The 24,508-nt window shown below is 43.3% G+C and overlaps 1 protein-coding gene across 3 annotated transcripts in view; it reads left to right on the top strand.

Annotated features, from left to right (window-relative positions):
* Positions 1-23,989, top strand: part of LOC111974657 (transcription factor 7-like 1-A) — a 53,430-nt gene extending 29,441 nt beyond the window's left edge. The window contains exons 5-13 of one of the 3 annotated variants that reach the window (XM_024002561.2): positions 17,124-17,259; positions 17,459-17,561; positions 19,534-19,617; positions 21,285-21,431; positions 21,684-21,846; positions 21,971-22,078; positions 22,309-22,360; positions 22,599-22,635; positions 23,062-23,136. In XM_024002561.2, coding sequence (XP_023858329.1) covers positions 17,124-17,259; positions 17,459-17,561; positions 19,534-19,617; positions 21,285-21,431; positions 21,684-21,846; positions 21,971-22,078; positions 22,309-22,360; positions 22,599-22,618 — 813 coding nt within the window. In that variant the 3' untranslated portion in view covers positions 22,619-22,635; positions 23,062-23,136. Of the gene's footprint in view, positions 1-17,123; positions 17,260-17,458; positions 17,562-19,533; positions 19,618-21,284; positions 21,432-21,683; positions 21,847-21,970; positions 22,079-22,308; positions 22,361-22,598; positions 22,636-23,061 lie in introns of all 3 variants that reach the window. The other 2 variants (XM_024002559.2, XM_024002560.2) reach the window with 2 other exon arrangements.
* Positions 23,990-24,508: the final 519 nt, after the last annotated feature.

Raw genomic sequence — 24,508 nt, forward strand, 5'->3', positions numbered from 1 at the left:
AGAGGGACCTGAGGAGAGAGGGGAACAGCAGCATCTTTATGTATTCCTGCTCTCTTCTGGAAGCACTCATTACATGTTATAATTGTATATTCATGACGGCTGGTGTGGAGATGAGTTTTTGTCTGGTATTGATTATGTGGGACTTCTGGGGATGACCGTCAAGTATCTTCCACTGTTCATGCACATATGGCTCTTAATTGATATGACTTATCTGCCCTCCAATGTGTTTGTTGAAAGGCCTTCTCCCCCCTTAGTGTCTTTGCTGATTTAATATTTAGCTGCAGCACTACAGCAGTAATGAGATGATGATGCCATTGGTTATGATCAGATTCCTGGTGCCTCAGATCATCAATTGTCCCTCACGGTGCCTGGTCTGCAGCAGACAACAATGTGCATTGTAATGAATGATGGAGCTGGTCTCACTAGGACTCCTCTCGCTGTGTTAGTGGACCAGGAGTGAGAGGAGTCTGAAATAGAAATGAAACCCTTCTGTGCATTTGAGAAGCCCGGGAACAGGGAAGGCTGTCTGTCCTGTCACTGCTGTGCAGATTGGGTCCATAAGGCCCGTATGCTAATCAGAGCCTGCTCTGGCCGAGATCCTCAATTATTCACGAGACAGGTTTATTTAGCATTCAGTTGGTATTGCTTTTGGTAGTATGGGGGCGGGGTTTGGAGTTGGGGTGGGGGGCTGGATATGGAGAAGGGAACAAGCTTGTCTGTGAATACCACACCATCGCCCCAATATCACACCCTGTGTTCAGAGAGCTGCCTATTCATGCATTATACATCAAAGGCGATGCAAGGCCAGGTGATGCATTGTGGGTGTCAGCCTCAGCCTTGTCAGTCACCAGTAGCGGTATGCCAGCCGGACTAGACTGGACAGGGAGAGAGCTGCCTGCGTTCTGGCTCCTCAGATCACAGCAGCAATAACACACTCCTCAGACTAGACTAACTCTGCCTAATCATCACCATGGTGATCAAGCTGTGTCAATAGCACACACTTCCGCTGATTCAAGTCATTCTACCATTCCTACTGATTTTTCCATGTTAGACATGTCATTGGTAACAAGTGACTCACTGTTAAGCAAGTTTACGAAGTAATGTGACTTCCTAACGAGGTCGGTCTTAGACACTGAAGTCAGGACTATATCTGCCCAGTTCAGTCATCAGATGATCAGTACTCACAGCTCAAATATGGCCTCCTGTTCTGAATTTGACAAAGATAGAATCATTATTTTCTCTGTGTTTCAATACCCCATTACAGCGCAATCATGATGACAGGAGCGCTGTCTTGGTCCCCGTGTGTCAGTAGCATGTCATAATTCATTTAGTGGAGTATGGCGGTCACCTGGTTGCTTGTTAATTGAATTGAAGTGGTAAGACCTCAGCATTGACATGGATTTCCATTCCAAAGATGGCTTCTCCATGAAGTGGAGTGCATCTTTCAGCACATTAAACTGAGTAGAAGTTTTTGTAAAGACGTCGACAGAGAATGGTACAGGTTGGGTTTGCCAAAGATACTTTCTGCTAGCTCGCAGTCCAAAATAGTTTGAAAGACCTTTGGCTGGGTGTCCTCTGAGATTTGCCAGTGTTGCATTACGCATTGAACAACCAGAGTCCATCATGAAATCAAAGGCTTTGGGAAGCCTGAACTGAATACTGATGGGAAGGCTGCAGTCCTTTCATGGCTCTGCAGAAACACTGCTTTTATAGACACACACTGATAGGAATCAGGTCTCAATATCCAAGTACATAGCCACTAATAAACAAGAAAGTGCACTTGTTCCCTCAATTTTTGGGGGCACTGAGCAAATTTCAGGTCTGCTGAGTGCAAACTTGAACGTTGTGAAAATTCTGTGCAATTTCTGGGATGCATTTATTGTGAAGACTGAGGCTGTACTTGCTTTAAGTTACAGTTATAACAGTGGCCAAGTAGTTACTGTGGTCATAATGTAGGCCTATCAAGTGGCCTACCATCAAAAACAATAGAGAAAATGCATCCCATAACATGTTAACATGGAAATAGCTGTTCTATCATTCAGCCTACAGTAGCAGCCAATGTGGGGTGTTCATTGTAGGCAAACATTCCGTAAGACTTTTGGAAAAAATATGCAGGGCTTGACATTAACCTGTTTATCCACTTGTCCTTCAGACAAGGAGATGACTGAAAATGTGCTGTTTTATGGAAGAAACCACTTTACAAAATGAAGTTAATTATTATTCCCATACCATTTTTACAGATAATCAGACAAATTATGCTACCTTCTGCCTATTGGCTACTTTAGTCTCAAAGTACAACACTGTCCCTTTAAGACAGAAAAAATGCTCTTTACCTGACTCGCTTTTCAAAGATGGATAGAAATGCATACTTTTTGTGCTTTTGTAGGAAACAACCACTCCCCCATGGCTGATTTAGAAATGAGCTATAACTGGGATAATAACTCAATTACTAGCAAAGTATATGAACAAATGTGCACGCGTGGCTACATGCTGCTCTCAAGTGATCTCAAAACAAGCGCATATACTCACCACCATTAATGCTGTAAACACAGTCCAGTTAAAAGTGAATTGCACACATCCATATATGGCAATGGTCTATTTGCATATAGGGAGAGTGCAGCTCTGATTGGTTATGCATCACTGGTCTGTAGAGTATGGGCTGAGTCGTGCCTGTCAATGCAATAGAATCCTACTCCGGTGCGTTCTGCCTACAAGAAAATCTCTTGCATAGTTGTTTTTGTTTCTGTATGTTTCATTGAAAGTGGCTAATATTCACAATACCCACAGTAGAGGGAGACGTTGATAGTGTTAAAGGGGAAAAATAGAAAGTTGAGTGAAGTTCAACCTTGTGCTTCTCTGCGCGTGCTGATATTTCTTCTGCAAGGCAGTCCCAGGGGAGCTGCATGCCCTCCCGCAGATTAGAGGGAACATTGCCTAGAAGGTATCTTTATCAAAAGGTCAAACATATAGGAATTTGATTATATAATTATATATTATTTGTTTATATACCATGTTAATGATTTAGACGTTGATGAATAATTATTCTCTGCTACCTCTTTTAATAAATTCACTATGTTTTTAGCTTGCCCTCTCAGTTCTTCACGTGACCTAGGTGAAACACTAAATGATTTATTGGTGTCTAGCCACTGCAAAGTGACACAGCCATTTTCTTAACCTTAAACATTATTGCAATTGACCCTTTCAGAGGGGATGACTGGTCAGACAAAGTGGCGTAGCTTCTCTGGGATTAATGTCATAGTTTTTGGTGGGTTGATTCTAAAATCATGTGACACGGTCAGTCAACTTACGTCTGTTTCCTTTTGTCATTGACAAACAAGGCTTGGATTTCTCAGCATGCTATGCAATCTTTTCACTCTTTCTTTCCTGGAGTTTTGAAAGGCCTCTGAGCCTCCCACCCTGAAGTGATTGCGTAGTAGAAAAGCATACACAAAGTTTGTTCTGCCCTCTCTTCCCCATCGGCTGTTTGCGTAGTAATTCAATTCAGATGTGCAGGATCCAAAAACATGTTTGCTTGAATGAAATCCACCCCTACACCCACATTGACTAAGGACTGTGGTTTTCTTAGCAGTGCTCCAAGTTTAATGGCCCAGTGAGGTACTGCCACCTCGGTCTACTTCGCCTCAAACCGCTTAACAGACAGCGACCTTGTCTCTGCACTGGCTCAGCAACTTTTCTTCCTGTTACCGTGTCGACTCAGATCTAATATCATTAGTCAGTGTTGCCACACGACATTTGTGAAGGCATTGTGTTTTGGTACATGTTTATATTTGAAACATAGCTTATGTTCCATGTGGTTTACTTAATACACCTTGCCCATGTGATCATGAAGCCAAGCATGTGAAGCTGTCATGGGTAGGAGGGTTATTAGAGGATGAATAGAGGTATTGATGGGCTAGAGTCTATTGACCTAGAGTCTATTGACACACCTGGAATCTAATGCTGCGTTTAGACGAGGGACGCAAAAACCACCTGTTGGCAAAGCGGGACAAGAAAGCAAGAAAGAGGGTGACAGCAAAAGCAAGCCAGCACGACAGTATGTGTTGCTATGGAGATTTCAGTAAACAAACAGTGCAAATCAACATCCGGTAGAAAACAATGCTGCAGCAGACGGCAAAACTTTAAATATTTTAACTCTGGCGGCAAGTCTCGTCTTCCGCCGCCATCCTCTACAGCATTTACATTCTCATTGAAAAGAATGACATCTGGTTTGCTGTCTACCTCGTACCATCTAAACGCAGCATAAGAAAAAAAAATCCCCATCAAAATCTGTCAGTTTAAGCTAGAAATACAGTATCTAGCTTTTTGAATGGGCTGCATCTCAATCCACTACATCCCCATATGTCGCCCTTCCACACCTGCGGTGGAAAGTGGCAGAGCTACAGCGCTGTTTGTCAGACGAGGAGACTTCTTGGTCTTCTCACAAAAAGCACTGTAGCATCTAAACGGTTTGGTCTTCAAACTGATATGACCACTCTATAGAAAGGGAAGACTCTCACAAACACGGTGGTGTTCTCCGTTTTGCTCTTACAAGCCCCACGGGACTCATCTGAAGTTGGTCATTTGATGTCCCAACATTTGTCTGTTGCGTCCGAACCGTTTGGGCTACAAACTAATATGACCCCACTGTAGAAAGGGGAGACACTCTTGAACACAATGGTGTAGTAATAGTAACCAAAACCACGTTAAACAATTCAAAATATATTTTCAATTTGAGATTCTTCAAAGTAGCCACCTTTTGCCTTGATGACAGCTTTGCACACTCTTGGCATTCTCTCAACCAGCTTCATGAGGTAGTCACCTGGAATGCATTTCAATTAACAGGTGTGCCTTGTTAAAAGTTAATGCGTTTGAGCTAGAGGTCGACCGATTATGATTTTTCAACACCGATACCGATTATTGGAATACAAAAAAAAGCCGATACCGATTAATCGGTCGAATTTTATTTATTTGTAATAATGACAATTACAACAATACTGAATGAACACTTATTTTAACTTAATATAATATATCGATAAAATCAATTTAGCCTCAAATAAATAATGAAACATGTTCAATATGGTTTAAATAATGCAAAAACAAAGTGTTGGAGAAGAAAGTAAAAGTGCAATATGTGCCATGTAAAAAAGCTAACGTTTAAGTTCCTTGCTCAGAACATGAGAACATATAAAAACTGGTGGTTCCTTTTAACATGAGTCTTCAATATTCCCAGGTAAGAAGTTTTAGGTTGTAGTTATTATAGGAATTATAGGACTATTTCTCTCTATACGATTTGTATTTCACATACCTTTGACTATTGGATGTTCTTATAGGCACTTTAGTATTGCCAGTGTAACAGTATAGCTTCCGTCCCTCTCTCGTCTGTCTGCTCCTACCTGGGCTCTGAACCAGGAACACATCGACAACAGCCACCCTCGAAGCACGCGTTACCCATGCAGAGCAAGGGAACAACTACTCCAAGTCTCAGAGCGATTGATGTCACTGATGAAACGCTATTACCCCGACCGACTACACGTCATGCTAACGTAGCTATCCATTTCACATTGGTTACCGCAGCCTAACTCAGGAGTTGATAGGTCTGAAGTCATAACAGTCGGCAATGCTTGAAGCATTGCGAAGAGCTTGTGGCAAACACGAAGATGCTGGTTTGAATGAATGTCTACGGCCTGCTGGTGCCTACTCCGTCAGTATCAGACTGCTCTATCAAATCATAGCGCTATTAAACATAATACAACAGAAATACGAGCTTTTGGTCATTAAAATGGTAGAATCCGGAACAGATCATTTCGAAAACAAAAACATTTATTCTTTCAGTGAAATACGGAACCGTCCGTATTTTATCTAACGGATGGCATCCCTAAGTCTAAATATTGCTGTTACATTGCACAACCTTCAATGTTATGTCATAATTATGTACAATTCTGGCAAATTAATTACGGCCTTTGTTGAGAAAATGGACTTCACACATGTTCGCAATGAGCCAGCGGCCCAAACTGCTGCATATACCCTGACTGCTTGCACGGAACCAGAAGAAGTGACACAATTGCCCTAAGTTATAAGACATTCATGTTAGCAGGCAATATTAACTAAATATGCAGTTTAAAAATATATACTTGTGTATTGATTTTAAACATTTACATTACATTAAGTCATTTAGCAGACGCTCTTATCCAGAGCGACTTACAAATTGGTGCATTCACCTTATGATATCCAGTGGAACAACCACTTTACAATAGTGCATCTAATCTTTTAAGGGGGGGTGGGGTTAGAAGATTACTTTATCCTACTAGGTATTCCTTAAAAGAGTGGGGTTCAGAGTCCCGGAGGTGGTGATTGACTCCGCTGACCTGGCGTCGTGAGGAGTTTGTTCCACCATTGGGGTGCCAGAGCAGCGAACAGTTTTGACTGGCTGACGGGAACTGTACTTCTCAGAGGTAGGGAGCGAGCAGCCGCAGAGGTGAGATGAACGCAGTGCCCTTGTTTGGGTGTAGGGCCTGACAGCCGGTGAAGGTACGGAGGTGCCGTTCCCTCCAAGCTCCGTAGGCAAGCACCATGTCTTGTAACGGATGCGAGCTTCAACTGGAAGCCAGTGGAGAGAGCGGAGAGCGGGTGACGTGAGAGAACTTGGAAAGTTGAACACCAGAGCGGGCTGCGGCGTTCTGGATGAGTTGTAGGGTTTAATGGCAGCAGGGAGCCCAGCCAACAGCGAGTTGCAGTAATCCAGACGGGAGATGACAAGTGCCTGGATAGGACCTGCGCCGCTTCTCGCGTGAGGCAGGTCGTACTCTGCGAATGTTGTAGAGCATGACCTACAGGAACGGTCACGCCTTGATAGTTGAGAAAGACAGGGTGTTGTCCAGGATCACGCCAAGGTTCTTAGCACTCGGGAGGAGGACACATGAGTTGTCAACCGATGGCGAGATCATGGAACGGGCAGTCCTTCCCCGGGAGAAGACAGCTCCGTCTTGCCGAGGTTCAGCTTGAGGTGGTGATCCGTCATCCACACTGATATTTCTGCCAGACATGCAGAGATGCGATTCACCACCTGTTTTTCAGAGGGGGAAAGGAGAAGATTAATTGTGTGTGGTCTGCATAGCAAATGAAGGAGAGACCATGTAGGAGTATGACAGAGCAAGACTTGTGTATATGAGAATAGGAAGGCCTAGAACAGAGCCCTGGGGACACATGGGTGAGAGCACGTGGTGCGGAGACAGATTCTCGCCACGCCACCTGTAGGAGCGACCTGTCAGTAGGACGCAATCCAAGCGTGGGCCGCGCCGGAGATGCCAGCTCGGAAGGGTGGAGAGGAGGATCTGATGGTTACAGTATCAAAGGCAGCCGATAGGTCAGAAGGATGAGAGCAGAGGAGAGAGTTAGCTTTAGCATGGCGAGCGCTCCGTGACACAGAGAAGAGCAGTCTCAGTTGAATGACTAGTCTTGAACTGACTGATTGGATCAAGAAGGTCATTCTGAGAGAGATAGCAGGAGAGCTGCCAAGGACGGCACGTTCAAGTATTTTGAGAGAAAAAGAAAGAAGGAATACGTCTGTAGTTGTTGACATCGGAGGATCGAGTGTAGGTTTTTTCAGAAGGGGTGCAACTCTCGCTCTCTTGAAGACGGAAGGGACGTAGCCAGCGGTCAAGGATGAGTTGATGAGCGAGGTGAGGTAAGGGAGAAGGTCTCCGGAAATGTCTGGAGAAAGGAGGAGGGGATAGGTCAAGCGGGCAGGTTGTTGGGCGGCCCGTCACAAAGACGCGAGATTTCATCTGGAGAGAGAGGGGAGAAAGAGGTCAAAGCACAGGGTAGGGCAGTGGTGACAGAACCAGCGGTGTCGTTTGACTTAGCAAACGGGGATCGGATGTCGTCGACCTTCTTTCAAAATGGTTGACGAAGTCATCAGCAGAGAGGAGGAGGGGGAGGGAGGGGAGGAGGATTCAGGAGGGAGGAGAGGTGGCAAAGAGCTTCCTAGGGTTAGAGGCAGATGCTTGAATTTAGAGTGGTAGAAATTGCTTTAGCACAGAGACAAAGAGGAGAATGATGAGAGAGGGATGAAAAGGATGCCAGGGTCCGCAGGAGGCGAGTTTTCCTCCATTTCCGCTCGGCTGCCCGGAGCCCTGTCTGTGAGCTCGCATGAGTCGTCGAGCCACGGAGCAGGAGGGAGAGACGCGAGCGCGCCTGGAGGATAGGGGACATAGAGAGTCAAAGATGAGAAGGGGAAGGAGGTTGAGGAGGCAGAATAAGGAGATAGGTCTGGAGAAGGTTTCAGCAGAGGGAAGAGATGATAGGATGGAAGAGAGAAGGAGTAGCGGGGAGGAGAGAGCGAAGTGTGGGACGCGCGATATCCATCCGATGTAGGGCAGTGTGGGAAAGTGTTGGATGAGGCAGAGGGAAAGAAAGCGGTAAGTGTGTCGGGAGACTTGGAGGGTGATGCAATGAGATTAGTGGAAGAACAGCATCTAGTAAAGATGAGGTCAAGCGTATTGCCTCCTTGTGAGTAGGGGGGGAAGGTGAGGGTGAGGTCAAAGAGGAGAGGAGGGAAAAGGAGGCAGAGAGGAATGAGTCAAAGGTAGACGTGGGGAGGTTAACGTCACCAGAATGAGAGGTGAGCCATCCTCGAAAGGAACTTATCAGGGCGTCAAGCTCCATTGATGATACTCTCAAAGGGAACCTGGAGGGGCGATAAATGATAAGGATGCTAAGCTTGAAAGGCTGGTACACTGTGACAGCATGGAATTCAAAGGAGGCGATAGACAGATGGGTCAGGAGAAAGAGAGAATGTCCACTTGGAGAGATGAGGATCCCCAGTGCCACACCCGCTGACCAGAAGCTCTCGGGGTGTGCGAGAACACGTGGGCAACGAGGAAGAAGCAGTAGGAGTAGCAGTGTTATCAGTGGTAATCCAGTTTCCGTCAGTGCCAAGAGTCGAGACTGAAGGAAGCATAGGCTGAGATAAACTCTGCCTTGTGGCCGCAGATCGGCAGTTCATAGCTGCCATTGTAGAGCTGGACTCCACGTGGTCGTGCCGTGCGGACCACCAGGTTAAGAGTAGCAGCGGCCACGCGGTGTGAAGCGTTTATGTGTCTGTGCAGTAGAGGAGAGAATCAGGGATAGAACAGAACACATAGTTGGACAGGGCTACAGAAAGCTACGCAATGCTAGCGAATTGGACATGACCAACGTGCGAGCCCGGCGCGGAGCACGGTTCTTGAATGTTTCCAGACTAGACACGCTTAAGACTATACGCTTGCAAGAACCACTTAATTGGGACTTAAAATTCGATATAGGCTAACCCGGCTGGCTGGTAATAATTGGGCTAGCGCTAAGCAAGATAGCCCGCGTTGCTTGACTACGTTCAGTTTGAAAGAGTGTAGAGTCTGCTAGGCAACCTCCTAACTGGCTAGGTAACCTCGACAATTACTCTAGACTACACAATTATCTTGGATACAAAGACGGCTATGTAGCCAGCTAAGATCAAACAAATCAAACTGTTGTACTGTAATGAAATGAAATGTAATACTACCTGTAATACTACCTGTGGAGCAAAGCGGAATGCAACTACTCGCTCCAAACCAAACCGGGAGTGCGTATCGTAGAGGGAGAGGCAATAGAAGTGTTGTTTCTTGTATTATTGTCTTTTGTGTCTTCCTTTAAAGAAAGGCATTGATGTTTATGGTTAGGTACATTGGTGCAACGACAGTGCTTTTTTCGCAAATGCGCTTGTTAAATCATCACCCGTTTGGCGAAGTAGGCTGTGATTCAATTAGAAATTAACAGGCACCTCATCGATTATATGCAACGCAGGACATGCTAAATAAATTAGTAATATCATAAACCATGTGTAGTTAACTAGTGATTATGTTAAGATTGATTGTTTTTTATAAGATAAGTTTAATGCTAGCTAGCAACTTTACCTTGGCTTCTTGCTGCCCTCGCGTAACAGGAAGTCAGCCTGCCACACAGGCTCCTCGTGGAGTGCAATGTAAGGCAGGTGGTTAGAGCGTTGGACAAGTAACCGGAAGGTTGCAAAAACGAATCCCCGAGCTGACAAGGTAAAAATCTGTCATTCTGCCCCTGAACAAGGCAGTTAACCCACCGTTCCTAGGCCGTCATTGAAAATAAGAATGTGTTCTTAACTGACTTGCCTAGTTAAGTAAAAAAAAATACAGATTACCGATTGTTATGAAAACTTGAAATAGGCCATTCCGATTAATCGGTCGACCTCTAGTTTGAGTCAATCAGTTGTGTTGTGACATGGTAGGGGTGGTATACAGAAGATAGTCCTATTTGGTAAAATACCAAGTCCATATTATGGCAAGAACAGCTCAAATTTTTTTTATATATTTTTTTATTTTACCGTTATTTTACCAGGTAAGTTGACTGAGAACACGTTCTCATTTGCAGCAACGACCTGGGGAATAGTTACAGGGGAGAGGAGGGGGATGAATGAGCCAATTGTAAACTGGGGATTATTAGGTGACCATGATGGTTTGAGGGCCAGATTGGGAATTTAAATAAGCAAAGAGAAATAACAGTCCATCATTACCTTAGACATGAAGGTCAGTCAATATGTAAAATGTCAAGAACTTTGAAAGTTTCTTCAAGTGCAGTCGCAAAAACTATCAAGTGCTATGATGAAACTGGCTCTCATGAGGACTGCCACAGGAAAAGAAGACCCAGTTACATCTGCTGCAGAGGATAAGTTCATTAGAGTTAACTGCACCTCAGATTGCAGCCCAAATAAATGCTTCACAGAGTTCAAGTAACAGACACATCTCAGCATCAACTGTTCAGAGGAGACTACATGAATAAGGTCTTCATGGCTGAATTTCTGCAAAGAAACCACTACTAAAGGACACCAATTAAAAGAAGAGACTTGCTTGGACCAAGAAACACGTGCAGTGGACATTAGACCGGTGGAAATCTGTCCTTTGGTCTGATGAGTCCAAATTTGAGATTTTTGGTTCCAACCGCCGTGTCTTTGTGAGACGCAGAGTAGGTGAATGGATTATCTCGGCATGTGTGGTTTCCACCGTGAAGCATGGAGGAGGAGGAGGAGGTGTGATGGTGTGGGGGTGCTTTGCTGGTGACACTGTCTGTGATTTATTTAGAATTCAAGGCACACTTAACCAGCATGGCTACCACAGCATTCTACAGCGATACGCCATCCCATCTGGTTTGCGCTTCGTGGGGCTAATCATTTCTTTTTCAACAGCACAATGACCCAAAACAGGCTGTGTAAGGACTATTTGATTCAAGAAGGAGAGTGATGGAATGCTGCATCAGATGACCTGGCATTCACAATCACCCGACCTCAACCCAATTGAGATGGTTTGGGATGAGTTGGACTGCAGAGTGAAGGAAAAGCAGCCAACAAGTGCTCCGCATATGTGGGAACTCCTTCAAGACTGTTGGAAAAGCATCCCTCATGAAGCTGGTTGAGAGAATGCCAAGAGTGTGCAAAGCTGTCATCAAGGCAAAGGGTGGCTACTTTGAAGAATCTCAAATATAAATATATTTTGATTTGTTTAACACTTTTTTGGTTACTACATGAATCCATATGTGTTATTTCACAGCTTTGATCTCTTCTATTATTCTACAATGTATAAACTAGTAAAAATAAAGAAAAACCCTTGAATGAGTAGGTGTGTCCAAACCTCTGACCGGTACTGTATATTTCCTGAGTTTTATAATATCTCCAAGATAGAGGACAGACACTTCAAAACCTTTTTCTTTATGATGTATTTTTATGACTGTCTATTTTGCAATTCATGAATGTATTATTCTGTGGGCTATAGTAGTAAAGGCCAAATTCAATATTTTATCAAATTAATGTTTTTGAGGCCTACCTAAAGAGGTCCTAAAATTCAAAATGAAATGGCTAAATGATCCATGGTATGACCTTCATAAAACAATTCCATGTTCCATATTCCCCCCCCCCCCCCCGAAACGTCTTAAACTAACTTAATCAATTTTTTTTATGTTAAGACGACTTGTTGTTGTGGGAAATTCACATTTACTAACTGGTAATTACTGTTGAACTGCATTCCAGCTGAATGTTCAGGTGACAGACTGAAGAAGTGTAATACCATTGCCTTCATTTTTAAAAGTATTTTTATTTAATTGTAGCCACTCATAATATTCAGATCTAGTGGAAGGGACTTACTTACTTTTCAGTCAATACCTAATAAGCCAGTAGAAGTTGATGAGGTAACCATCTATGTCCCTTAAGGTAGACCACAGAGGGACCTCTCCTCTGGAGATGGTTTAAGCAGGTAGGCCGCTGGCCAAAATGGTTTTGCATGTGAACAGCCCACACCTACAGTACATATTTCTGTTCCACACTTTTTTTGGCAACGCTTTACTAAAATGCAGAGTCTGGTATCCATGTTGAAGTTGGCGCTGTTAAACTTAAAAATCCGTTCGAAGTGAACACGCGATTGGTGTATTCCAAAGTACAAATTATTAATGCCGATCATTTCCAATTCTCACTGAAGTGCTTCCCAAAATGTGTTGGCACTCAGGTCCAGAGGTTTCAAACAGCATCCACAATATAGGAGAAATTTTATCACATTGTACATGAAGTAGAACAACAAAGCCTGCCTAAAGTATACATGACATTTGAGCACTGGATTTTCTACATAATGCAATAATGCTTTATGCAACCATCATATAATATGAAAGCTTTATCCGTATCATGGGTTCTTTGGTTGTTTACACCAAATGTGCACTTTGAACAAATGTATACTTCACGTTTTACAAGGCGTTAAACATTTTAAGTTAATTTTATCTCACTTTGCATTTGTAAATATTATCCTCGTCACAACTGGCATTTCTGAAATCAAAGCAGGCTTTCGAAGCAGGATAAACAAGTTTGCTAAGACTTAAAAAGGGGGAAAGGTTGGAACTGATATAAAAAAAGGGCAGAAAAAGCATGCCTGATATTTGGAACAATTCTAAGCAGCGTGAAGTAAGAGAGCGTACAGCCGTCTCAATGCAAACCTTGTTCCCTCCTGGACCTCATTGGTTAGATGAGAGGTTGAGAAGGAGTTGGGGAGGGATACTGAAGAAAGGTTAGGTTGGAGGAACAAGATTCCTTTCTCCCCCCCACCCCTGACCCTCCCATGTGACGAGTTGGGCCAACAAGCGTTCCATTGAGCGGGGCAGCCAGGGGAAATGACTGAGGCTGAACGCTGCCTAATGAAAGTAGAGACGCTGGTTATTATTATCATCATCATCGTCCTCCTGGCTGTCCTGGCCAGCTCTAGTGCAGTTAGCTAGCAGACTATGGGGATCTGGAGTTTCTCTGGCACCACACAGCTCTATTAAAAAAGCTGAAATAACAATGAGTCTGCTCCAACAAACTTCTTGAAGTGTATATCCCAACTCCCATTGTGATTTATGCTGTATTGTGAGTGCTTTGAGTGTATATAGGATTTTTTTCCCCCGTAGACCATATAGATAGATCTAATACCAGTGTAGTGTACTCAGACCAAATCAATGAGAGATCCTAAAAATGTGTATAGGGGTAACGTCATCCTACACTCTGATCAACTGAGGGCTGAATATTGTGTGGGTGAGTTAGCGGCATGAAATAAGGGATCCAGTCATGTGTATGGGCATTGAGGTACCTAGAGTACTTACAGGTGTGACTTTTGGATCATGGGCCCTGTTGTTTTGCCTGTTAGGCTGAACAAACAGTTCTCTCCGCCACTAAATGGCCGTAATGGTGTTGGCATGTATCCGCAGGCTTTTACTGTGCCTTGGTGGGGATCCAGATTGCATCATAGGGCCCGTCACACGCACAGCCACAGCCTGCTTTGTTTACCAGGGAGGAAGAGCGACAGCCAAACAGGCAGGCACAGACATAGGGGCTAACCATCACCTTTACACACATGACTTAGTGACACGGTGACTACCAACAACATACAGTGCATTCGGAAAGTATTCAGACCCATTGACCTTTTTCAACATTTTGTTACGTTACAGCATTATTCTAAAATTGATGAAATTATTTATTTTCCTCATCAATCTACACACAATACCCCATAATAACAATGCGAAAACAACACAAGTGTCTGTCCTATATCTAGGAGATATTATACAACTCAGGAAATATACAGTACCGGTCAGAAGTTTGGACACACATACTCATTCAAGGGTTTTTCTTTATTTTTTTTACTATTTTATACATTGTAGATTAATAGTGAAGAAATCAAAGCTATGAAATAACACATATGGAATCTTGTAGTAACTAAAAAAGTGTTAAACAAATCATAATATATTTTCTATTTGAGTTTTCAAACTAGCCACCCTTTGCCTTGATGACAGCTTTGCACACTCTTGGCATTCTCTCAACCAGCTTCATCTGGAATTCATTTCCAACAGTCTGGAAGGAGTACCCACATATTCTGAGCACTTGTTGGCTGCTTTTCCTTTACTCTGCAGTCCAACTCATCCCAAACCATCTCAATTGGGTTGAGGTCGGGTGATTGTGGAGGCCAGGTCATCTGATGCAGCACTCCTCACTCTCCTTCTTGGTCAAATAGCCCTTACACAGCCTGAAGGTGTGTTGGATCATTGTCCTGTTGAAAAACAAATGATAGTCCCATGAAGCGCAAACTAGATGGGATGGTGTATCGCTGCAGAATGCTGTGGTAGCCATGCTGGTTAAGTGTGCCCTGAATTCTAAATAAATCACAGATGGGGTCACCAGCAAAGCACCCCCACACCATCACTCCACCTCCATGCTTCACGGTGGAAACCACTCATGCAGAGATCATCTATTCACCTACTCGGTGTCTCACAAAGAAATGGTGGTTAGAACTAAAAAATCTCAAATTTGGACTCATCAGACCAAAGGACAGATTCCCACCGGTCTAATGTCCATTGCGCGTGTTTCTTAGTCCAAGCCAGTCTCTTCTTCTAATTGGTGTCCTTTGGTAGTGGTTTCTTTGCAGAAATTCAACCATGAAGGCCTTATACATGTAGTCTCCTGAACAGTTGATGTTGAGATGTGTCTGTTACTTGAACTCTGTGAAGAATTTATTTGGGCTGCAGTCTGAGGTGCAGTTAACTCTAATGAACTTATCCTCTGCAGCAGAGCTAACTCTGGGTCTACCTTTCCTGTGGCGGTCCTCATGAGAGCCAGTTTCGTCATAACACTTGATGAAACTTTCAAAGTTCTTGACATTTTCCTGATTGTCTGACCTTCATGTCTTAAGGTAATGATGGACTGTTATTTCTCTTTGCTTATTTGAGCTGTTCTTGCCATAATATGGACATGGTCTTTTACCAAATAGGGCTATCTTCTGTAAACCACCCCTACTTTGACACAACACAACTGATTAGCTCAAACGCATTAACCTTTAACAAGGCACACCTGTTAATTGAAATGCATTCCAGGTGAATACCTAATGAAGCTGGTTGAGAGAATGCCAAGAGTGTGCAAAGCTGTCATCAAGGCAAATGGTGGCTACTTTAAAGAACCTCAAATAGAAAATATATTTAGAATTTTTTAACACTAATTTGGTTACTACATAATTCCATATGTGTTATTTCATAGCTTTGATGTCTTCTATTATTCTACAATGTAGAAAATAGTAAATAAAGAAAAACCCTTGAATGAGTAGGTGTGTTCAAACTTTTGACCGGTACTGTATGCAAGGTCCCACAGTGCTCCGAGACAGGATTGTGTCGAGGCACAGATTTGTGGAAGGGTACCACAAAAAGGCAGTTGAATGTCCCCAAGAACACTGTGACCTCCGTCATTCTTAATTGGAAGAAGTGTGGAACTACCAACACTCTTACTAGAGCTGGGCACCTAGCCAAACAGAGCAATCGGAGGAGAAGGACCTTGGTCAGGGAGGTGACCAAGAACCCGATGGTCACTCTGACATAGCTCCAGAGTTCCTCTGTGGAGATGGGAGAACATCCCAGAAGCACAACCATTTCTACAGCACTCCACCATGCAGGCCTTTATGGTAGAGTGGTCAGACTGAAACCACTCCCCTGTAAAAGGCACATGACAGCCCACTTGGAGTTTGCCAAAACGCACCTAAAGGACTCTTAGACCATTAGAAACAAGGTTCTCTGGTCTGATGAAACCAAGATTGAATTCTTTGGCCTGAATGCCAAGTGTCACGTCTGGAGGAAACCTGGCACCATTCCTACGGTGAAGCATGGTGGTGGCAGCATCATGCTTTGGGGATGTTTTTCAGCGGTAGGGAATGGGAGACTAGTCAGGATCGAGGGAAAGATGAACGGAGCAAAGTACAGAGAGATCCTTGATGAACACCTGCTCCAGAGTGCTCAGAACCTCAGACTGGGGTGAAGGTTCATCTTCCAACAGGACAACGACTCTAAGCACACAGCCAAGACAACGCAGGAGTGGCTTCGGGACAAGTCTCTGAATGTCCTTGAGGGGCCCAGCCATAGCCCTGACTTGAACCTGATCGAACATCTCTGGAGAGACCTAAAAATAGCTGTGCAGCAATGCTCCCCATCCAACCTGACAGATCTTGAGAGGATCTGCAGAGAAGAATGGGAGAATCTCCCAAATACTGGTGTGCCAAGCTTGTAGCTTCATACCCAAGAAGACTCGAGGCTGTAATAGCTTTCAAAGGTGCTTCAACAAAGGGTCTGAATACCTATGTAAATGTGATATTTACGATTTTTTTATAATTATTTTTTAGATATTCGCAAACATTTCTTAACCTGTTTTGCTTTGTCATTATGGGGTATTGTGTGTAGATTGAGGGGGGGAAACAATTTAATCCATTTTAGAATAAGGCTGTAACTCAACAAAATATGGAAAAAGTCAAGGGGTGTGAATACTTTCCGAATGCACTGTACCTTCATGCTCGTTGGCTCCATGGTGGATTTGGAACATTATGATGCAGAAGGCTATACATGTTTGTCAATGAAAATGTCAAACATCATGCACAACGTGTTACAAWTGCCAGACTGTGTTATCTGTAAGTTATGAATGAGCCTATTTCTGTGAGAGTGTTTGGAGACCCAGGAATACCAGTAAACCCCTGCTCTAACCTATCCTGTCTCTCCCATGTCTAAAGTCCCTCTGTGTGTTCCTCTCGTCTCTCCTACAGTCCAACAAGGTCCCAGTGGTGCAGCATGCTCACCATGTCCACCCGCTGACCCCCCTCATCACCTACAGCAACGAACACTTCTCCCCCGGAACCCCTCCCTCACACCTCTCCCCGGAGATCCTTGACCCAAAGACAGGTACACACACAAACCTCATGGAATATCATGTTGCTGCCTAGTACAGCCTCTGATCCAAAAGRATTGCATGGCTTGCATTCAACTTTAACAGAGGTATGTCTGACTTAATCATTGGCTAATTTCTTAGAGATAATGACRTTGACTGTGACTAGTAAAATGACCTAAATGCTTAAACTGTKCCCTTTTGTMTTCCCTTCAGGCATTCCTCGGACTCCCCACCCATCAGAGCTCTCTCCGTACTACCCCCTGTCTCCGGGTGCAGTGGGACAGATCCCTCATCCTCTGGGCTGGCTGGTGCCACAGTGAGTAACACACAGCYTTAAATCTTACAGTCCAAATCTCATATTGAAGTTGAAGTCGGAAGTTTACATACATTAAAACTCATTTTTCAACCACTCCACAAATTTCTTGTTAATAAACTATAGTTTTGGCAAGTCGGTTAGGACATCTACTTTGTGCATGACACAAGTCATTTTTCCAACAATTGTTACCAGACAGATTATTTCACTGTATCACAATTCCAGTGGGTCAGAAGTTTACATACACTAAGTTGACTGTGCCTTTAAACAGCTTGGAAAATTCCAGAAAATGATGGCATGGCTTTAGAAGCTTCTGATAGGCTAATTGACATAATTTGAGTCAATTGGAGGTGTACCTGTGGATGTATTTCAAGGGCTACCTTCACACTCAGTGCCTCTTTGCTTGACATCATGGGTAAATCAAAAGAAATCAGCCAAGACCTCAGAAAAATAATTGTAGACCTCCACAAGTCTGGTTCATCCTTGGGAGCAATTTCCAAACGCCTGAAGGTACCACGTTKATCTMTACAAACAATAGTACGCAAGTATAAACACCATGGGACCACGTAGCCGTCATACCGCTCAGGAAYGAGACYCGTTCTMTCTCSTAGAGATGAACGTACMTTGGTGCGAAAAGTGCAAATCAATCCCAGAACAACAGCAAAGYACCTTGTGAAGATGCTGGAGGAAACAGGTACAAAAGTATCTATATCCACAGTAAAATGAGTCCTATATCAACACAACCTGAAAGGCCGCTCAGCAAGGAAGAAGCCACTGCTCCAAAACCGCCATAAAAAAAGCCAGACTGCGGTTTGCAACTGGCATAAAAAAAGCCAGACTGCGGTTTGCAACTGCACATGGGGACAAAGATGATTATTTTTGGAGAAATGTCCTCTGGTCTGATGAAACAAAAATAGAACTGTTTGGCCATAATGACCATCGTTATGTTTAGAGGAAAAAGGGGGAGACTTGCAAGCTGAAAACACCATCCCAACCGTGAAGCACATGGTGGCAGCATCATGTTGTGGGGGTGCTTTGCTGTAGGAGGGGCTGCTGCACTTCACAAAATCAATGGCATCATGAGTAGGAAAAATATGTGGATATATTGAAGCAACATCCCAAGACATCAGTCAGGAAGTTTAAGCTTGGTGGCAAATGGGTCTTCCAAATGGACAATGACCCCAAGCATACTTCCAAAGTTGTGGCAAAATTGCTTAAGTACAACAAAGTCAAGGTAGTGGAGTGGCCATCAGAAAGCCCTGACCTCAATCCTATAGAAAATTTGTGGGCAGAACTGAACAAGCGTGTGCGAGCAAAGAGGCCTACAAACCTGACTCAGTTACACTAGCTCTGTAAGGAGGAATGGGCTACAATTCACCCTACTTATTTTGGGAAGCTTGTGGAAGACTACCCAAAACGTTTGACCCCAAGTTAAACAATTTAAAGGCAATGCTACCAAATACTAATTGAGTGTATGTAAACTTCTGACCCACTGGGAATGTGATGAAAGAAATAAAAGCTGAAATAAATAATTCTCTGTACTATTATTCTGACATTTGACATTCTTAAAATACAGTGGTGATCCTAACAGACCTAAGACAGGGAATTTTTACTAGGATTAAATGTCAGGAATTGTGAAAAAKKGAGTTTTTAAATGTATTTCGCTAAGGTGTATGTTAACTTCCGACTTCAACTATAGTATAGGAGAAACATTGACTACAGTCTGATGCATTTCTTAAACGTTAAAGCACGTTCTGATATTCAAATATTAAAACTCTGTCATATTTGAGATATTTACGATAAATACTTCACATTCGATGGGTTTTGCCATGGGTCTTGTAATCAATTTGAATGGTGCTGTTCCTCACGCAGGGGATTGCAGTTGATGAGGGCTGGATTAGTGCTGCTGCGTTCTCTCTCAGTTGTGTCTGATCCTCTTCTCACTGTTGCCTCCCTCTCCTTCTCTCATTCTCAGACAGGGCCAGCACATGTACTCTATCCCCCCAGGGGGGTTCCGGCACCCCTATCCCGCCCTCGCAATGAATGCATCCATGTCCAGGTGAGTGTATCTCTGCTTTTTGTCACCCAGTCTCAGGAACGTCCACRAGCCCCTAACCCTCCCTAAAAATGTAGATATTCAATATCTAGTGGTTACATTACACTCTGTAGTCATGTTTCTGATCTTGTCATTGCTCATTAGTTTATAACAGTATTAGGACAGGGGTATCCAACCATATACAGCCAGTGGGGTAGGGACTACAAAGGAATGTGGGGGCTAAGTCTTCTAAAGATGAGATCAGCCTTCCTTCCAAAGAGAAAGCGAACAGACTATTGGCATTCAAAACCRTACCCGGTAGACAGCACTGTCTTTTCTCGCTCAGGCCAATGTTCTGAGTTGCTCTGCTACACACACACACAAAGATGAAAGGCCTAAGAATCGATTAGGACAAATCAAAGCTAATCTGAACCGACAACTCCCATCTGATTTAACTCTCTGCCCACTGTCAAATTTGAAAGATTTGTAGCGAGCCTTCCGGTGCTAGTATGGGATGAAATATTCATCAGGGTCTCAATGGGATCAATAGTYCTCTCAGTTCCTGCCACATTGTTACAAAGTTTGTCTTACCGTCCGCCCCCCTTYAACAAGACTTGATACGTGTGTCAGGTAATACTTGACAGTTTRGTCATAAATATATTACTTTATGTACTGRATCTCATACAGTATGTAGCAAAATGTCTGCTTGACTTTTTATGTTTTATATTTTTCTTTTCCTCATTGTTTTTTTGGGCTGCTGGGATGGTAATGGTTGAAAGAGGCCCGCCCCTCTTACGTATGAGATTATAGTTTAAATCAKAAAATATTGGAGAGATTATTTTCATAAAATTTACCCTATTGGGTAATCCTCAATTTGACTTGTTACTGTTAAAGGGATACTTCAGGATTTTGGCAATGAAGCCCTTTATCTACTTCCCTGGAGACAGATGAACTTGTGGATYCCATATTTGTCTGGGTGCAGTTTGATAGAAGTTGCTAACTACCGTTTGCGCAATTGCTAACTAGCATTATCGCAATGACTGGAGTCTATGGGAACAGCTCGCAAAACTACCTCGAACGTCCTTCATACTGGACTCCGAGACATAAAAATGGTATCCACAAGTTCACCTGACTCTGGGGAAGTAAAGCAAGGAAAGTGTCTGTGCACACTCACAAACRTACAGTACAATGCTATAGTAAATCATGGACCATATCTGTCTTAAATGTTATGAGATTTTTATGAAGCATTGAAGGATTTTCCATTCAATCATGTATTTAACAGGAATGTGTGGCAGAGGAGCACGGACCTTAATTTCCCCCTTTGTCCATGTACAATGTACCATTGTGTTGTGTTAGCACCACTCTCGTTTTCCGACAGTTATCTGAATGTTCTGTTCTGGTAGCTGTGGAAGTCCCTCCATGGTTTGGAACACAGGGAGGAAAGTGGTTTCAGGTGTCAGGGCCCCTTGGTCACCATGGTTACCACACACTCCACTTTTCTCCAGGCATGGTCGGATAAAGGGGCTTTTGAGCCTTTATTTGAAGAAGAAAAAAAATATGTAGCTAATTTTGGACATTACTTTAGTCTAGACTCCAGACAGACGGTCAAAGCGGTCGAAGTTGACTTGACAGGGCAGACAGAAAGTGCCTGTGAAAAGTTTAACAGGTGTTTGTCTTTTGTTGTTTTCCAGCTTGGTGTCTAGCCGTTTCTCCCCCCACATGATGCCCCACCACCCCCACGGCATGCACCAGACTGGCATCCCTCATCCTGCTATCGTATCACCAGCCATCAAGCAGGAGCCCAACAGTCATGACCACATGAGCCCCTCCATGCATTCGTAAGGACCATTAACTAACAGATTCTTCACATTTACTTACAGCCAAACATATAAACACTTTATACTGTGATCTTATTCAAATGGATTATTGACTGAGTATCCAGTCTCTATTCATAATTCCATTTAAAGGGCCAGGATTCAAGAATATCCTGACTCTTTGTAATGGGTCAGCCAGGTCTTCTGGAAGGGAATCAGACCTCACACAAAAMGACTATTTTAAGGGACATTTGAATGTGTGTTTTGTTGTCTCAGCAGGAAGTCTCCTGGCCCGGCGAAGAAGGAGGAGGACAAGAAGCCCCACATCAAGAAGCCTCTGAATGCCTTCATGCTGTACATGAAGGAGATGAGGGCCAAGGTGGTGGCTGAGTGCACCCTGAAGGAGAGCGCTGCCATCAACCAGATACTGGGCCGAAGGGTGAGCACAGCACACTGCCTGACCACACAAACACACACACAACAGGTTGGGAATGTGTTTGTGGATGTAAATTCTGTACATTCTTCGACTAGTTCTCTGACTTTTGTCATGTTTGTGTTCACAGTGGCACTCACTTTCGAGAGAAGAGCAAGCGAAATACTATGAGCTGGCAAGGAAAGAGAGGCAACTCCACTCCCAACTCTACCCAGGCTGGTCAGCACGAGATAACTATGTGAGTAGGACATCTTTCCATGGATCTTTTAACAATGAGGGACATGTGGGTTGCTTAAGCGCCCCCTCATTTCCACTTGGTTTAAAAACGATTCAATACTGTATCTGTAATAATAACTGTACTGTTGTTCTCATACACTGAAGTTGTATGAGGTAGTGTTGAAGCATGTCGCTGTCACTTGGATAGAGACCAGTTTTTTTCTAAATACATTGTTTTGTTTATCTGCTCAGGGAAAGCGGAAAAAGAGGAAGAGAGATAATAAGCCAGACTCAACACCAGAGGGTAAGGGGCCCTTTTCTCTCTGTCCTTCTCTTGGACCGTTCTTCTCGATTTAGGGCAGAAAGAACTCCATCWGTAGGCCTGTGTGAAATAGTACCCCAAGCTTCACTTTGCTGGTCATGTGACTTGGCAGTGGTCCAATACAACATGCAATATGCAAAATAACACCTTTTTAAGTTTTTGACTTCAGTTTTTTCCTTCTTTACTAACTCCTCTCTTCCCTCTATACTTTGACAAGCAGCATATGAGGTTCAGTGCTAATAGTGACGTTGTGGCAGGTATGTCTGCTGTTATGAACCAGTGTGGCTGAACTGCAGGCCACTGCTCTCCACTCCACCCGCAGTGGTTTGGTCTGTTGCAGCACAACGCTCAAACCTCATTTACATGCAGGCATTTAACGTGTCATCGACTTTGTTTATATGATCACAGACGTTTTTCTGCCTGATTTGTTTAATTTATAAAAGCATATGCCATTTTGTTGTTAATTTCACTTCTGCAACTTCACCTTTTTTTAATAAATTAATTCAAAGTTTATCTGTTTGTCCCAGACCTTTTGGTTTTCCATGTTCTGTACATTGTCTGTGAATGTTTTGTATTTTTTGGCCAGCTATCATGTGTACAAGAGAACGTGCACTGTTGAAGGACACGATTGTCGGCTTCTTTAACAGCAATATTGACGAAGKCCCTTCCTTTTGTTTACCCAGACTTCTCAATCAGGAACAAGAATCAGTGTGTGCAGTACCTACCCTCAGAGAAGATGTGTGACAGCCCTGCCTCGTCTCARGGCAGCATGCTGGATTCTCCAGCCACACCCTCTGCAGCTCTGGCCTCCCCGGCTGCGCCCGCTGCCACCCACTCAGAGCAGGCCCAGCCCCTGTCCCTCACCACCAAACCAGAGGGACGCCTGCACCATCATTTCCTAACTGGCAAGCCCTCTGGATCTGCTTCTTCTTCGTCATCTTCATCCTCTTCCTCTTCCTCCTCGTCCCACCCAAGCATCTCTATCCCTATTGGTACTTCAGGCAGCCACTCCAGCCACTCTGCACCAATTTTCTCTCGGCCAATCCCATTCAGCTCCCTACACCACTCGATGCTCTCCCCGCCCTCTCCTTTCCATCAAGCAGCCCTGCATTCCCATCATGCCCTGTTCCAGTCACAGCCCCTCTCCTTGGTAACCAAATCGTCTGACTAAATCTACAAAAYCAATTCCTTTCTCTTTTATTGTGCTGTATATTGCTTWTACTTTTCAAAAAATAGATATTAGAACAACTTTTTTTAAATGATGAAAAGGAAGAAATATTATTGGTCAATATTTGATCCCGTCCTTTTCTACTCTCAATGAAACAAAATGTATTTTTTTGTAAAGTTTACTACAGAACTGGTTTCTCTTTTTGATGCATTTATCCAATGAACCAGTTGTATAAAATAACCCATGTATAAAATGTTTCTTTAAGAAAAAACAAGGAAAAGAAAAAACACCCTCTCCTTTTAACCAAAACCTGATTTAATGTTAATATTGAGTTTAATTCATAGTTTTTGCCAATTATTTCAGTAATTTCAATGATCCCTTTTAAATTCCCAAGTGTGTGACCTTCCTTTTGACATGTTAAATAAACCTTTGAGATTGTTTCTTAGAAATGCCTGCTTCTCATTTCTTCCATGCACTCTGCAAGACGAGTGTTATTTTCATCACTCTCTGATCATGCACATTCATTTGAATATGAATCAATAACATAGTTGTTACATTATATGAATTTTGAAGCAATGTACACATTTCCTACAGATTCAAACTGGGTAGATGTAAATACAGATGCAGATGCTAAGTTGGAAGGGGCCTATTTGCTGGGAGTTTTAAAACTTATCAACAGCTGATGGAGGCACTGTGAAGTTCTTCAAGATAAATATTGGAAGTGGTCATTCATCGGTTAGTAACAGATATGTTGTATTTTGGGCACTTTGGTTGTGGATAATAAATATATAATCACGATAGTGGGGGAAGAATCACTAGTTTATCTTTAATAGGGTGAATTTAGGCTAACCACGCTGGAAAATGACAACCTGTGCCAAGGTAACATTTTAAGCCAAATATAAATACAAATAAAAAATAAAAGACATCCTGGAATGTAGAGTTCCATAACAACGACAAACAAG

This window comes from Salvelinus sp. IW2-2015, linkage group LG15 (assembly GCF_002910315.2).
Source record: "Salvelinus sp. IW2-2015 linkage group LG15, ASM291031v2, whole genome shotgun sequence".
NCBI lineage: Eukaryota > Metazoa > Chordata > Actinopteri > Salmoniformes > Salmonidae > Salvelinus > Salvelinus sp. IW2-2015.